Source organism: Choloepus didactylus, chromosome 11 (genome assembly GCF_015220235.1).
Source record: "Choloepus didactylus isolate mChoDid1 chromosome 11, mChoDid1.pri, whole genome shotgun sequence".
Classification (NCBI taxonomy): Eukaryota; Metazoa; Chordata; class Mammalia; order Pilosa; family Megalonychidae; genus Choloepus; species Choloepus didactylus.
In genome coordinates, this window is record NC_051317.1 from 3,104,812 (window position 1) to 3,122,131 (window position 17,320).

The following is a 17,320-nucleotide window of genomic DNA, read 5'->3' on the forward strand; positions in this document are numbered from 1 at the left end:
AGTCTCAGAGTTTCTTTCCTGGGGCAAGTTTCCTGGGGCCATTGCTAGCAGAGCCCCTTCCTTCTCCCGCTCCTTCCCACTCACAGAGGCCCCCTCCCTCCCTCCGTCCCGGCTCTCAATCGCTCCAGCAAAGTTCCCAACTTAGTCAACGTGACGCGCCGCGCAGCCAATGGGAGGCGGAGCTGGCATTTTTGGGGGGCGGGAGGCGTGGGCCCCGCGTCTCGGGTGTCTGCCCTGCTCAGTGAATGGAGAGAGCGAGCGCCGGCCAGCTCACCCGTCCGCCCAGTGCCCCAGCCGCCGCCGCCGCCGCCGCGCACAGGAGCCCAGCCCCAAGCCGGACCACCCCGGGCGCCGAGCCCCACAGCTCTCGCCCCAGGTCCCCGACCCGGGCTGCGTCCTGGGCCGCGGGACCAGGGGGCGCTCGGCACTAGGCACTTCAAGCGATGTGCTGTGGGGCAGCGCCGGCTCCGCCGATGGAGCTGCTGCTGCCGCCTCCGCTGCCCGGCGCGCCCCGCTCCGCCTGCACCCGGTGTGCCTGAGCGCCGAGCTCGCTCCTCCTCCGCGACAACTCCGCCGCCTGCTCCCCAGGCCGCCCGCGCTCACTGCGCGCCTCCCCTGGCTCCACGCGTCTTGCCCCGCCGAGGCAGCTTCCTCTGGGCGCGGGCCCCCGTACACCATGGCCCTCGGGCGGACTGGGGCCGGAGCCGCCGTGCGCGCCCGCCTGGCGCTGGCCTTGGCGCTGGTGAGCGTCCTGAGCTGGCCCCTCGCCGCCGCCTGCCCCACCAAGTGTACCTGCTCCGCCGCCAGCGTGGACTGCCACGGGCTGGGCCTCCGGGCGGTTCCCCGGGGCATCCCGCGCAACGCCGAGCGCCTGTGAGTATCCCCTCCCGGTCCCACCACACCCGGGCCACCCACCTGGGTCTCAGAGATATCCCCCCACCCCAGGCGCCAGATCCCTCCTTTTCTCTGGGCCGTGCTGATGCATTCTCTGCTCTCACCCTATCGACCCCTTGATCCGAGCCTTCACTGTCTGAGTTGGGGGTCTGTGACTTTGGGCAAATCTGGGGAGAGAAACCCCCAATCCACCCCCCTGCCCCACGATGCGCAAAGAGAAGTGCCCCTACAGGGGGTGAGGGCTCCAGACTCAAGGCCCAGTGACAGCTTCCAAGGAGACCACTGGCAGGAGGTGAGGGCTTGAGAAGACACTGCAGCCAGGAAGGTCTTGGGGTGAGGGTAAGGGGTCCCCGCTCGTTAAGAGAGCCTGAAGGAGAATGCTGAAGGATGATGGGGCGTCACATCAGGGAGGGGGGAGAGAGGGCCTCTGGAGACTGTGACTGGCTTGGACTTCAGAATGGGCCATCCTTTCTCTGGCTGCCCTTGCAAGGAAAGTTGAGAGTGTGTGTGTAAAGGTCTTAACTTCTGAGGAGCTGGACGAATTCAGAGTGGGAGCTCGCGAAACCCATCCTGCCTGGAGCGCAGCCTCGGAAATGCCAAGTTGCAGCCGGGATGAATTTTTTATGGCTCGGTTATAAATGCCTTCCCAAACGGAGCGGGAGGATGGAAATGCTGACAGCCCTTTAAATGAGACCTAGCGCTATAATCATAGGAACCGCACGCAGCCTCGGATCCTGGGCTTGGCAGCCAGTGGAGAGGCTCTTGGAGAGTGGGGTGGCTTGACCCTCGTTTTAACCCCAGTTGTGCAACCAAATATTTACTTTTCATATGTCAACGTTTTAGAAACATGTATCATTTTGATCCTCGGAGCAAATTCAAAACTTGGACTCGGGGTGGGCTCCTCTTAGCCATCAGTTGTGGGGTGGGAAGGAGGGAGAAATTGTGGAGGGGGTGGGAAATATCCTGGGAACTCAGCCCAGGAATGGGTGAGGGTTTGCTGTAGTGCGATAGCCTCTCTCCATGCCTCACTCTCCCTCTCTCCCCTTTTCCCCACGTGTCTTAGGGGTTGGTGCCTGGGTCTTTGATTCTGGGCTCTTGACTTTGCACTGGAATTGAGTGATGATGAGACTACGATGACTTGTCCTAGAGTGTGTTATTCCTGTCTTTCACCTCCTCTCCTCCATCACCTTAGTTCTTCTATTCTACTTACTCTTTATGTATATCTGTGCAGAGACTTAATGAAAAACTGCCTTCCATATTCCTGGAGCTGTTGTTTGGTCCCAAACATTTTCATTTCAAGCCCAATGATTGTTTGTCCAGGTCGAACCATATCATCCTAGAGCATTAGAGCTGAACCTTCTTAAACACAGGTAGAAACTGAGGCTGAGAAATGTGAAGTGATTTGCCCAAGGTCACACAGCAAGGTTTCCACACCTTAATTCAAACATTCCATTATACCATGGCCTTCCAGTGAAAAAGTTGTTTTAAGTGGCATTTTTGGATACCTTTGAACTAAGTTCTTCTCCTGCTCACTGGCCACGTGTTTTCATGAAATAATAACTGTAGCTAAGTTTAACGAATGCTTTCCCTGCCTCAATCTGTGTGTGTCATCTCATTGAATCTCCACCACAGCCCTGTTAGTTATATAGGTAATATTTATTACCCCATTTTACGGTTAAGCTATCTCATTATTTGCTCAAGGTCAGGTAGCTGGTAAGTGTTTGAATCCAAGCCCCCTACCACTCTGCTGTACATCCTTGGAACAAGGGTCAGTTCAGGCCAAGATCTGTAAACAAATGGTCCTAGAAGGGTTCTTGGCTAGCCTGCATCTTGGAATAGGCTACTGCTGCTATGGGTATACCCTGCAAACATTCAGCTTGCTTTGACATTAACTCTTCTGCCTGGGGTCTTGCATCTGCTTCTCCCGCCTTCTTCAAAATCGTGTTGCATGTTTGGGAAACCAAGGAGAGGGGACTGCTCTCCTCCTGGTGGGTAGGAAGTTTTTGAAAGCTGCACATACAGCATTGCAGCCAAGATGCCACCCAGCCACCTCCCCCAGGAGACCCAAGCAGCTTGGGGCTGCCCATCTGCTCTGCAACTGGAGAAACTGGGTGGAGACCAGGGTCCCCAGCATTCCCATGAACCTCTTGCTGCAGTCATGGCCACTGACAGGCATGGACAGAGAAGGAACTGCTTTGAAATATCTGGATCTCATCTAACTTGCTTCTGGTCACTGGTGCTGCTTTGGCTGGGGTGCATGGGTGCCATGGGGATGGCAAGGCTGGCCTCTTGTGCTAGGACCCTGCCTCCTGGGGTGGGAGGCAGCCTTCAGGAGCAAGGGTTTAGAGGCAGCCCACCAATGGTCCTTCACCACCCGCACCCCCTCCCGCAGTCAGCTCGGATGTAACATTTCAATTCTGCAAGCTCTTGGGAATATTTGGCATTTCTAGACCATGGTGTAAGGATTTCCTTGGGGAGAAATTTCTCATTCATTCCTCCCTTCATTCATTCAACAAGCATTTCATGAATGTCTACTGCATTCTAGTAACTGTATATAAAATTATTGCATATACAGAAGCAAAACCAGCCATTCAATTTAAAGAATGTAAGCAAAGGACGGAAGGTGGAAACTTCCCTTGGTGAGGCTTTTAAACTTCCCAGGGCTCATTTTTTCATGCCAGCAGTCAGATGCCTGGGGCCTTCCTAAAATCCAGTATTCTGATCTCAAATGTTTAAATAGTGTTTTATAAAAAGGAAGAAACATGTTCCTTTTCTCCACTCCTGCTACCCTGCTTCCAGAATTATGAGGGAATTTTGTGTGTATGTGTGTGTGTGGTGGTTGCTTCTCTGGAAACTTCTGACTTCTGAGACCTTGTTCTCTCACCAAAGCGGAAACCTGAGTGAGGATAATGCCGGCACCATTTGGACTTTGCTTTGGACCTGGAATCGGTCCTGTTAAATTGCTCATAATTAAACTAGGATCTGAGTCGGGGGTCTGCGTTCCAGCTTCTTCCCCATAATGTCAGCACATCGCGCAGAAAGAGAAACTCTGTCTTTTATAAACTACTGACAATTTTTTTCCTCCTCAGTGAGGAGGTGACACCCACAAGAAAGCTAAATAAACACAGAGAATTCAGTGTAATTTATTATCCATGCAGCAGAGATAGGGGACAAGAGGAGAGGAAGTGAGCGGTGGAGCCTGATACAAAACATTTACCAGGGAGCACAGAGTAAACAGATGTTGCATTTACCCTTCTGAGTACATAAAAGAGCCCCCAGATGGAATTTTTCTCCAACCACAGTCTCGGTCTGTAAAAAGAGGAGACCGATGAAAATGCGCTCTCACACGGCCTCCCTGTCCTGCCTGCAGGCCGCCAGAGGCCCACCTCTCACCCGCAGAGAAGTGGTGGCCGGAACAGCGGAGCAGGGCAAGAGTGGACATCTTTGGTTTTTCACTTGGCTCCAGCTCATGCTGGAGACTGCTGTATTTAAATAAACATTTCCTGTTTGCGAAGGAAAACGAGCAAAAGACTGAAACGTGAGAATGTGGTAACTTAATTTTCTCCATCACTCCAGATGACGGCAAGCTTCCCCGGTGGTTGGGTCCAATAAAAACCAACACGGTGTCGTAGGCTTTCCCTCACTTGACCACAGAGGTCCCAAGGTCAAGTGGGAGACTTTCCAAGATACTCAATGGCCAAACCCTATGGCCTGGCACTCCCAGCCCTTGGGACCAGCTCTGACAGTAAGGGACAAGCCAGTGAATCACGGGGCCTTTTAGGGTCAGTGGTGGTGATTTGGCCTTTTGGGGAAGCAGAGTGCTTTCCTGGTGAGTCTACTGGGCTGGACGAGGGCAGCTGAGTGCACCTGCCTCCAGGGTGCTGTGCAACTCTGACCTAAATTGCTTTACCTCTCTGGGCCTCATTTTCCAGAAGGTAGAATTCTAGTATTACCTAGTGGTTTTCCAGGAATGATCTACAGTCCATTGGTGAACTGTTGATGGTCCTCTGCCCCAGTGTCTAGAACAGTGCCTGGCACATAGTAGGTTTTCAATGAATATGTGTTGAATAAATGAACAATGAGTCCCTAAAATATAGGTCTCTCTTAGTTCTTACAAGTGAATGATGGGCAACTATTGATTTTCATTTTTATGTATGGCTAAGGGCTATTTACTAATAGCCAATTACTTGAGTTATTAAGGGTTTCTAAAATTTGGCTTTCATGAATTAAAATGATTGCCTTACTAGAGTTACCAAGGACACCTATTGAGTGATCCACTCTGGAGTCTCGATGCCAGGCGTTGCTTAGCAACCTTGCAAAACTCCTACTGTCCACATGTTAGAAATCTTGAACACTTAAACCATAGGACTTTCTAATCAGGAACTCATCAGCATCATCCTGAGCTCACTAAGGTTTCTGATTGCTGCTCTTCTTGTATTAATTGATGTATTTGAAGGATCATTATTAAGTTTTGCTTTTGTCAATCTTCTGGGTCTTATATTATTTTTGCTTTTTTTTTTCCATTTTGATTATTTTGTTTTTCTCCAATTCATTTTTTTGTCACTAAATTCTTTCTCCCCTAGAAAGTGAGAGTGGTGGGTCTGAGAACTGTGGGATCTTTTGTCTGCATTAAGTGTGGTATAACAAGGTTTCAGAGCCTCCAACACTGTGGTTGGGACTGGGGCTCCAGAGACAGACAGATCTGGATTTGAATTCTGGCTCTGTTTCTTCCTTGCTGTTGCATCCTGAGCGGGTTGTTCTACCTCTCTGGGCTGCAGTCTGTTTAATCCCTTTGCTCCTTATTTCCACACTCATAAAGCCCCATGGGGTTGTAGTGAATGTAGGACTCTCGGAACAGCGCCTGGCTCATTGTTCACTCCTCACTGTTGCTGTGAAAACTTCTAAACTACGACTCCTTAATCATCAAGTGCTTGGCACAAACATTCCTCTTTGGGAGGGTTAAATGAAATAATGTATCAGAAGTGCTGAATACAGTACCTGGCGCATAGGAGCCCTCCACAAACTATGAATGATGGTGGCTCTGGTTACTATCTCTATTTCTTCATCTAGGGCTCCATTCATCTGGAGAGTACCCACTCTAAATTTGCTGTAGCCCAGAGCCACGTCGAGGCAAGTTTCTCCTCTGTGTGTAGGCTGTGCCCAAAACTCTGTTGCCTGGGCCCGTCCGTCTCTCTATCCTGCCCCTGCAGCCAAGCCCAGGTTGGCCTCGGTTCCATATAAAGGGATTTCAGTTAAAGTGGTTTGTATCTTTTCCATGGGCGTGCTGTTTTGTGATATATTTAAATAAGGAATGCATTTTATTTATTTATTTTTGGGGGGTGGATTTTCATGGGAAATTTTTGGCCCTGACTTTTTTTTTCCCAATGCTCATGCCTTCTATCTTTCCCTAAATACCTCCATTTACTGACTTCCCATGTCTGCCTCTGTTACTGCTTTTACTTGAAACAGCTGTATTTACTAGCATGTTCCACCCTCATTATGTAAGATGGTTTTAACCCTTTTGAGTGCTGCTGAGAAGACAGACAGACAGACACACACACACACACACACACACACACACACACACACACACACACACACACACACACACACACACACACACCTGTATGCACATAAAGGAATGGAGGATTTTCCAGAGAGCTTTTCTGGACCATCACTAATCCTGAATGGGAAAGATGCAGATGAGTTACCTGCTCTGAATGGTGTATTGTGTTACTTTTTCAAGGCCCTCAATGATTGATCATTTCCCATACTTAAATTTGAGGCAGAGCTTGTAAGAGGAGCCCTCTGCTTTTCTGTCCTGAAGACCTGGGTTGTGTTTGAGAACTACCAATAGACTATATTTTCTTCCCCCTTACTGTGGTCTTCATAGTTCTGTTGGCAGTGCCATACTGATGAGGCAAGCACCCTGGGAAGCAATGGTTGAGGGGCTCATGATTAAAGGTCCTCAAAACCAAGTGGACAGGTAGGTGGGAAAAGTAACGATCCTTGTGGTGAATGGTGTGGACTCCAGAGCCAGTCAGGGTTCAAATCCTGGTTCCACCACTTGCTAATTGGATGAACTCGGTTTCCCTCTTTGAAAAAGGGAAATAACAATAGTACATCCTTCATAGGATGCTGTGAGTATTGAATTAAGTCACATAGGCCTGGAACTTAGTGAGTCCTCAATAAATTTTCCTACCATAGTTATGATTTTAACTAACTCTAGCCCTCATTCCAGAGGATGCTGAAGATGAAAACCAATTTGGAAAAATATAGATTGTCAGAGTTAAAAGGGTTTATCCTGCCCAATGGTAGGTTGATCTTCTACCATCATAATTTAGTGGAAAGTGTTTAGATTCCTTTGTGCAACTACATTTAGTGGTGAGGAACTCAATACTTCATAAGGCAAATTATTCCATTTTTAAAAGTGTTGTAATAAGAGTTTTTTCTTTGTTGGAAGGTTGAACCTAACTCTCATTAGTTGTTTTCACCGAGCAAATATGATCCTTTTTCCAAATGTTGGGGCTATAAAATCTTGTTGTATTTCTTGCCCCCATTTTCCTAAATCCTCCCTTTACTTCAATAAACTTTTATAATTAACTCAACTTTTCTATACATGTTAGAGTTTGTAGACAAGTCCTCTTCCCCATTCCTACTTATCGTCCTCTGAATAGGTTCCAATTTCCTGTGACCCAAGGCCACACACTATTTTAGTTAGAATGAGACCTTCTGTTCCCTTGCTGTCTTATTTGACTTCTGTCAGTGCATTCTCAAGCGACATATTTAACTGTGGACAGCCTCACCCTTGGGGTGGCTCATTTTGACCAGGCAGTTCCCTGGATCCGTCCCCACAGTCCTCTAGCCTACACTGCTGTTGAACCTCTTTTCTTCCATCTTAGATGTATGCAGTTGACTTTTTGGAGTGTAAGTACAATACGTTTCATTTAGCCCAATTAAATTTTGGCAAATGCTTTCATTTCATCAACTTGTCAGGAACATTTTTTATTTTGATATTCTCATGTAGCATATTAACCACTCCTCTCCCCATCTCTCACTATTTATTTCTCTGCAACTTTGGTGAGCTTGCCTTATGGATCCTTATCCAAGTTGTCAATATAAGCAACAGAGTTCTTTCTGCTGTTTTTCAAGCCTTACATGGACCCAGATGTGGATTGCCTAAATATATTGTCCTTTTCTTTCTGTGTGGGGTGGATAAAAATGTTGAGGTCTTATTGGTCGAGCATCTTCTTTCCCCGGGGATTCCATTGTTCAAATTTTCTCTGGAATGATTTCCTAATTTTAATGCTTAATCTCTCTGTTCATTGAATTTTCTCTGAACTATTTGTTTCTTATAACACTTTCTACCATGACTTCAGCATCATCTTTGTCCTGAGTCTGTTACCAGAAGCCCCAGCAGCATGGAATGTTGTGTATGTGTGTGTGTGTGTGTGTGTGTGTGAGAGAGAGAGAGAGAGAAAGAGAGAGAAAGAGTGTGAGTGTTATTCTTTCCTGGCAACTATTTTAGCCCAAGGAACTGGACCTGTCAGCCTCAGAGCTCTGGTAGCCTCAGCTTTTTAAACACTATAATTTCCTTAAACATCTTGGGTGCCCGTTAGACAAATGGCATGGGGCACATTTACTCGGGTAGTGCTGAGAACGGATGTACAGAAGTATAGAGAACGGAGGTCACCACCGCAACAGCAAGTATTTGTTAAGCCCTTGCTTTGTGCCTGGCTCTGCTCTCACGCTTACATTCACAAACTCATTCAGTCTTTCTGACTATCATGCAAGGTAGGTGCTAATACGCTCCTCCTTTTACAGGAAAGGAAACTGAGGCTAGAGAGGTGAAGTAACTTCCCCAGCCTGTGGGCAGTGGAGGCAGGTTGAAACCAAGGAGTTCTCAGACCCTGCACTCTTCACCACTGGCCATGTCATTCTCCCCAAATCTTTCAGGTCAGCTCCATTCTCAAAGGACAACCAGAAGAAAAATATATATGCCCAGGCTGAATCTGTGAACACCTCTTAGGTACAAGGCACACAAGGGGAAGGTCAGCAGTAGGCTCTGGACACCTGGTGACAGCACTGTCATGGTCAGTTTGGGGAAGTAGGTGGCAGTTGAGCTGATGCTTAAAGGATGACTGGGATTCCCATAGGCAGAAATGGGAAAGTGGGACAGATTCACAGAAGTTCATGGTTAGAGGGAACCTAAGAGGATCTGAGCCCAATTTAAAATGACAGGAGCTGCACTTAGCAGGTTTTATCTAACAGGGGCATTTAGAATAGAATCCAGTAGGTCAAGTCTTAGGAAAAAATCACCATGGTTTTGTGGTTTTTTATTATTATTATTGGATTTGAGGGAATAAACACTCTAAGAGAAATTCTTTATTATTATTTTTTATGTTGTTTCATCTGTCAGCCATACTGCTGAGTTCCTTGTACCCCAAGCAGAGGATAGAGAAAATTATTCTGTTCTTGGAAAACGAGCAATGATTTCATTGGAGAGCTGACCTGACCAGAAATGTATCACAGAAGTTTCTGGACTGTCTAGCATTTACATATTTATATATATATATATAAACATATATAAATGTTTCATTTGTATTATATATAAATGTTGCATTTACCATTTTAACCATTCTTAAGCATACAGTTCTGTGGCATTAATTATACTTACAGTGTTGTGCTACCACTATGACCATCCATTACCAAAACTTTTCATCACCCCAAACAGAGCACTGTACTATTTAAGCAATAATTCCCCATTCTCCCTCCCTCCAGTCTCCAGTGGCCTCTAATCTACTCCTAGTCTCTGTGAATTTGCTTATTCTAGATATTTCATGTAATTGGAATCACGCAATATTTATCCTTTTGTGTATGGCTTATTTTGCTTGGCATGAAGTTTTTAAGTTTCATCCATGTTGTAGCATGTATCAGAACATTCATACTTACGGATGAATAATATTCCATTGTATATACGTGCACAATTTTGTTTATCCATTCAGCTCTCGATAGACACTGGTTGTTTCTACCTTTCGGTTATTATGAATAATGCTGCTATGAACATTGGTGTGCAAGTATCTGTTTGAGTCTCTGTTTTCAATTCTTTGTGGTATATATCTAAAAGTAGAATTGCCGGATCATATGGTATTTCTATATTTAGCTTTTTTGAGGTACTGCCACACTATTTTCCACAATGGCTGTACCATTTTATGTTCCTACCAGCAATGAATGAAAGCTCTATTTCCTCTACATTTCCACCAACACTTGTTATTTCCTGTTTGTTTGTTTGTTTTTAATTTTAATAGCCATCCTCATGGGTGTGAAGTGCTATCATGCTGGTTTTGATTTGCATTTCCCTAATGGCTATTCATGTTGAGCATCTTTTCATGTGCTTTTTGACCATTGGTACATCTTTGAAGAAATGTCTGTTCAAGTCTTTGCCCATTTTTAAATTGGGTTGTTTCTGTTTTTGTTGTTGAGATTTAGGAGTTCTTTGTATATCTTGCCAAGAGCGATTCTGATGAGGCGTGTTGAATAGTATTGTCCCTCTCAACTATCTGCTAAAATTTTTCCAGGGATTTTCCTCCTTTCCAGTTAGATGTACCACTTGGTTTCTCTTAGTCATGAGCTCTGAGATCCTGCCACCCTGGGATCAGGTCCTCTTAGAACAGGATGTATTTAAAATGCATCTTGGCTGGAGTAGAAGTGACCTCACTTACCATGGCCTTATCACTGTGTGTGTGGGCTTAGACCCCTCTTCTCTTGTCTGGAATACCAGTCTGAGTTCCTTACCCCTGATTCATGCTGCATTTTGGCAGCAATGTGTCTTGTGGTCCTGGAAAGTCTGCCAGCACATTTAACCACCCACCGTGTCTCCGTACGTCCTGTCTGCTACCTGGCATACACATCCTATGCTCCTCTGCTGCCTAGAATTAGTGTCCACCCTGAGCTAGGCTGGTCTGCATGGTGTAGAGTCCATGCTTCTCTTCAGGTCTGAGGTATATGGGCCTGACCATGAACTTGTACAATTTGTGCATCCCTTCCTGAGCCCGAGCTGCTCCTGGATCCTACATTGACCCTTCCAGTTTGGCTTCTTGCCCTCTCTTGCCCTCTAGGAAACTCCCCACAGCCTTGGTACTAAATGTGGACTTGCCACCCTCCAAGCCCCAAGTCTGGAGATTGGGTTTCAGGAAGATCTTTGTGGCTGTGCCCTGGAACCACCCAAGACTTCATCTTCATGGCCATCTGAGGCCTTTTATGATTCCCAGGGTAGTGTGGAGAAGTGCTCTTGGGAGGAACTCTGTGCAAGAAGAAATACTCGACATACTCCTGAGCAAACAGCACCCTATGCAGAGAATAGAGCAAATTATTCTGTAGCTGAAGATCACAGTAATGATGACTTCACCAGAGAGCTGTCTTGCTCAGTAATTTGTTGCAGAAGTTTCTGGAGAACTTCTGCAGAGTGTCTAGCATTTCACTTTCATACTTTTTCTTCAACCCCAACTCTTCCCAGCTCTAAAATGTAGGTAGAAAAATGCTCTATATGTGGATTTTCTAATTGGTAGTAGTGGGAAACCACTGGGGAGTGTCATTTGGATGCAATGAGTAGAAAGACCTAGGCTGATCCTGGGTTCCATCATCTAATTGTGGGATCTTGTATGAGTACCTTTCTGAACCTCAATTGTCTCATATATAAACTTTGGAAAACTAGGAATAACAGTTGTCTCATGGGCTAGTTGATGCAAGGTTAAGTGAGATCAGATAGACAGCTGATGCCTCACAAAAGTGCTATGCAAATACTTTAATAAGTCCATCCATTTTATCTGGTTTTAACCACTAAATACTGTATCTGGAAGGTGATAAGGGTATATTTTAGACTTTCTCGCTTGCAGATGAGGAAACTGAGACTCAGAAAATTTAGAAGCCTTCTCAGTCATTCATGTCTTCCAACTCTTACTCCAGTTTTCCTTTTCACCAACTGTGTCGCATCTTTTACGAATGCAAATAAGCTTCATTCCAGCCTTGTCAGCAGCCCAACCAGGTGAGCTTTATAGGACTTTTTACTTCATTGACTAATTAATAACTGACACTGTCCCAGACCCTAGGACCAAATAAGGGATCCTTGAAGGATAGAGTCATTTAAAGGCGCCATTTATTGTGTGCATACTATGTGTCAGGAACAACAATGGGTAAAGCAAGTGGAATGTCCTTATAACCAGAACAGCTCAAAACAGTGTGGAAATCAGTTTGGGCTCCCCCTTCCCAACAAACAACTGACCAGGTGAAGGCCACCACACTGGGTTCACAGAGGAGGTTTATGGGATGATGGGGGAGATGCTAGAACAATGAAAGATACAAGCACCAAGCCCTCAGGAATCTCTGATGTAAAGCAAGTCCCCATCTTCCCGTTTAGTGGGTACAAATATGTAGCAAAACTTGCACATAATGAAAACAACAACAACAGCTCAAGTGGAATTACCATAAATAAATAAATAAATTCTTGGGGAAAATACTAATCTGAGAACAGTTGTATCCGAGAAAGCATTCAAGTGTGCCTCTGCAGCTTGCTGGCAAACAGCACAAGTTCTGCATTTTATTAGAATCCTGACTCGGTGTAGAACACTGACCTTATTTGAGAAGCATTTCATAAACACTGACACAGCGTAGCGGCAGGGAGGCAAGATGCAGGGTCTGCTCTGGATGGCCAGTTTCCCCTCCCCTCCTGGGCTGATCCCGCCATAGCTGGACCACTGGACATTATTTTCCTTCTGGTGGTAACTCTTGTTCTTCTCTCGTAGATTTAACCAAGCAGATAGGACTTTTCCCAGGGAAAATGAGGCAGGGGGCTTGGAATGATAATTTGCTCTTTGGCCCAGTTTGGCTACGAGTGGGATAGGCTAGGGGGAAGATTGGGTCTGGGGAGGAGGGTCTGGGTCTGGGGAGGAATCTTCATTTGGCCAGTAGAGTTTCTTTCTTGGAGATCTGGCCTTGTGCCTAGAAACCTGTGATGTGTGTGTGTGTAGGAGGCAGATGTCAGCCAGCCTTCACCTGGTCCTTTGCAATGGAGAACCCGTGACTAGTCATAGCTCGAAGAAACACACCCACTGTATCTCTTCTTGCTAGAAACTGGCACTTTGCATCTGCTGCCAGTTTATAAGTCCTGAATTTCAGCCATGGAACTCAGTTCTGTTCCTCTCCCTTTTCCTCCCCTAGCCAGGAGATTGTCAGGCTCTTGAGATATCTCTGGAGATCATGTGATCCATCCCCTCCCCACTTATCTCAACATACCTCAAAGGATCTTAGAGACATAATAAGAGGGGTCCTCAGCTTTCTGGAGTGATCGTCCCTCATGAGAAGCTAGCCCTGCTTCCATTTCTGCATCCTAAACAGCATTTGGTCTTCATTAGAGATCGCTCATACCCATAGGCAGCCTCAGCTAATCTGGGAAGCTAGGGAGACAGAAGAGAGACTAAATCAGATACAAAAAATAGGGACTAATGTAGAGCCAGGAGGTAGGGAGACCAGACAGAGAACTTGGAATTACAGATCATATCCTGAGGGCTCTAAGCACCAACATCGTAGCTGGTTTAGGGTCTAGAGAGGAGAGACCCAAGATGGGAAAAACTGTAAGGGAAGCCAAGCTAAAAACCAGGACTCTAGCAGGAATCCAAAATGGAAAGTCCAATTTCTTCATGAAAGTTTGTAATGACTCTAGTTTCCCCCTTCTCCTAATTACTTCATTCCACAAGATAGCAACCAATCTGCTCTGCTCTGTTTAGATGTACATTTTAATGCTTTCTGAAATATTTCTTATAAGCTTCCCTCTGCCATGTGTCCTCCTTGTATGTTCTAGAAATTTTGCAAAGTCCTAAATCTCTGGGTTCTTTCCCTACTGGAGCTGCATGCCGTTTTGAAACGTATTCTAACCAGGAAGCTCTCTCCTCATCTTTAAAACAAAAAAAAGTCTCCTTCCAAGAAGACTGCACTACAGTTTTCTTTGTCTGTGTTGCTAAAGAACAAAGAGGGCCCATTGCAAAACAGCATTTCATGAGCAGAGCGGGGCTGATAGCACCTCTTGCCAAATGTGACTGTGTATAGTTGTGTGGGGGGAAGCAGCTTTGTCAAGAGGAGGGCTGAGGGAGGCAGCTCTGGGGAATTTTTAGCAGTTGCAGCATGGTGTAGTGGAAAGGATGCTTGCCTGGGAATGTGGAGACCTGGCTGTGCCTCTGACATACTGTGTGACCTTGGACAAGTCACTTGGCCTCTCTGGGCCTCAGTTTCCTCAATTTTAAATGAGGGGAGTAGTCTGGATGATCTCCAAGGATCCTTTCAGCCCAATGAATCCTCCCTACTGGGGGTTGGGATTTGGGGTTTAGACCTGAGCCAACATCAAACCAACCCAAGGGACTTTCTAGAGGCAATAGAGAGGCCAGGACAGCTGCTTCAGGGAGTGGCTGGTCTTTGATTAAGGCTCAAATAATTAGCTCAGCTCCACAGTAAACCTCCTGAAATTAAGAAAGAAAATATGTTCCATTTCAAAAATAGCAGTCAGCATTTCTTAAACTGATTGGCTTTGGGTTTTGTAGGCTTTATACAAAGACATGAGTTCCCTTCCTCTATGGCAGAATGGTTTAGAGCAGAGATGCTGGTGTTAGAGTGCTTGAATGCTGTCACCAGCTGAGTAATCTTGGGCACATTCTTCTACATACTACCTGCTTCACTGGGGTGCTGGGAGGATCAAATGAGATAATACATTTTAAACTTAGGAGACAATGCCCAGCCTGAGTAACCATCCCAAAGCCATTCTTCTGATTACCTGTCACTGCCTAACATCCAGTCCAAAATTTAGTAGCATGAAACAATACCCATTTTATTAAGCTCACTGAATCTTTGGGTCAGGATTTTGGGCTCAGCTCAGTGGGGATGGGTTTTTCTCTGCTCTGTGATGTCTGAGGACTCATCTGGGAAGACAGGAATAACTGAGAGAGATTTAAATGGCTGGTACTGGAATCTTCTGCAGGCTGTTCACTCACATATCTTGTACCAGGGCTGGGAAGACGCATAGGCTGGTTTCAGCTGGAACTGTGAACCAGAGCTCTTACATGTGTCCCCTCTATGTGGCTTGAGCTTCTTTGCAGCATGGCGGTCTCAGAGTAGTCTAAGTTCTTCCATGAAGGCTCTCAGAGCAGGTGTGCCAGTTAACAATCCAGAAGCTGCATGACTTTTAATGAACATAGTGTCCCTTCTGCTGTATGATATTGCTCTAAGCAGTACAAGGTAGCCCATATTCCAGGTTAGGGGCCACCTGTTGAAGGAAGAAGTGTCAAAGGATTTAAAACCATGTTTTAAAACCTTCACAGCCATATAATTATCATTGTTATTGTCTATATTTATCTCATCTCTGCAAGGATTTAAAAGCTTCTTGAGAGCTAGAACTATATTTTTTTTTTACAGAGAAAATAAGACTAACTCAACAGCATTTTAAAAATTTAAATCAAAATGATAGGCAGCAGGATTAGAGGAAAGACACTGAATTTTAGAGACTGAGAGCTGGATTCAAAATTTGGGTTCAAGTTGTGGTCTTGGGGAAATTATTTGTCTTTCTAGACTCAGTTTTCCTTATCCTCCCCCAAAATGGAGATGCTAATACCCATTTCAAGGACTGTTGTAACAATTATGGATAATGCATGCAAAATGTTCAATATATAGTAGATGCTTACTAAATTATGGATATTGCAAGGCATGTGGCACTGTGGCAAGCACACAGATGCCCAAGTTAGACAGGTCTGCTTTCAAATCCCATCACTTATTGATGTGTGACTATAGAAAAGTCCTTTCATCTCTTTGAGTCTTAGGATCCTGATCTGTAAAATGTTTAAAATAGTGACTATCTTTTAGAGTTATTGTGAGCCTGAGAAATAAGTCATGTAAATAAACTTCTTGCTCAGGTCCTGCCACATAGTAGGAACTTAACACATAGCACCTATAAATTGAATGGCCAGTTAGCAATTGCTGTTCTTTTGATTATATATTGATTCATTTATGAATCTATGCATTGAACAACCATTTATTTAATGCTTATAAGTCACAATGGTCTCATTTTCCAAGTCCCTGCATGCTAGGCTCTGCTGATGCTTAGATCTGGGAAGAAATCCTATGGGATAGAGAAATGGCCCTTTGGAAACAAACTCAGGGACCCAGGCATAAAGGACTGGACTTTCCCAGACAGGACTCTATTTTAACATCTACAGCGGAGTTTTAATTGCCCCTGTTGGCGCTTTACCTCAGAGCGCCCCCTAGCTCCCTCCAGGTATAACCATTATTGCTCAGAGATTGACGTTTCCTTTCCTTGTTCTACCCATGTAACCACAGGTGAGCATATTAACTCTTACCTTGTATCTGTTTTTACTGTTGCCTAACACATAGTTTTCTTGGCTCAAATTGGGCAACTTGAACCAGCCTTTTCCCTTGTGGTTCCAATCCAGGACAACAAATTTATCTTTTCCTAGGAATTTCTGGAACCTGTGACTTTTCGGAACTATTCACTCTGAGCTCTTCCTTTTCTTCGCTAAAATCTCCCAGGAGCCCCAAACTTAGCCTTTCTTGAAAAGAGTCCAAATAATTTGATAAGATATTGACCTTATCCTTTAAAAATTGCACAAACTCATAATATTTTGCAAATGATTTTCAAGACATTCATGGCCACTTCCCCAGGTTAAGAATGATCTTATATGACCCTATTTCTATGATTTTGATTACGTGGGTTCTGGGATTTTGCTGAGTGCCACTTGGAGAACATAGTCTTAAGCCTTCTTGCTTTTTTAAGTCCCTCCATTGCCTCCATTGTAGTAGACATTTGGTGTATTTTGGCTGTCCAGTATCCAGTCTCTTTCCTAGAAGCAACCTTTCTTACTTTGTTGAAATATCGCCTTCTGCACCCACGGGATACAATCTGGTGAATTTGTAATCAGGAGCCTTGCCTTCTCCTATCAAGGAATGAGCTCATGATACAAGTCAGGTCAACTGGGTGCTTCATTCTTGAGGAACTCTAATCTTTTTTGTTGTTTGTTTTTTATTTTTATTGTGGTAACATTCCTGTAACAGAAATTTTCCCATTTTAACTATGTTTCAATGTACAATTCAGTGACGTTAATTATATTCACGATGTTGTGCTACTGTCATCACTATCCATTGCCAATACTTTTTCATCACCCCAAACAGAAACTCTGTACCCATTAAGCTGTAAGGAATTTGTATCTTGACCAGAGGGACAAAGAGATTGGCAGGATGCATTCCATTTCTTCTGAGCACATTTGCAATGGCAAGACTGTGCCTGCTTTCCTTTTCCCGGCCCTATTCTCAAGATGTTAATTGAATCCAGAAACCCCTGATAACCTTCTACTGAATTCTCTTTTGCTCAAGT

General features: G+C 45.1%; 1 protein-coding gene across 1 annotated transcript in view; it reads left to right on the forward strand.

Annotated features, from left to right (window-relative positions):
- Positions 1-258: 258 nt before the first annotated feature.
- SLIT3 (slit guidance ligand 3) overlaps positions 259-17,320 on the forward strand; it is a 621,868-nt gene continuing 604,806 nt past the window's right edge. The window contains exon 1 of the mRNA XM_037798880.1: positions 259-873. Coding sequence (XP_037654808.1) covers positions 677-873 — 197 coding nt within the window. The 5' untranslated portion in view covers positions 259-676. The remainder of the gene's footprint in view (positions 874-17,320) is intronic.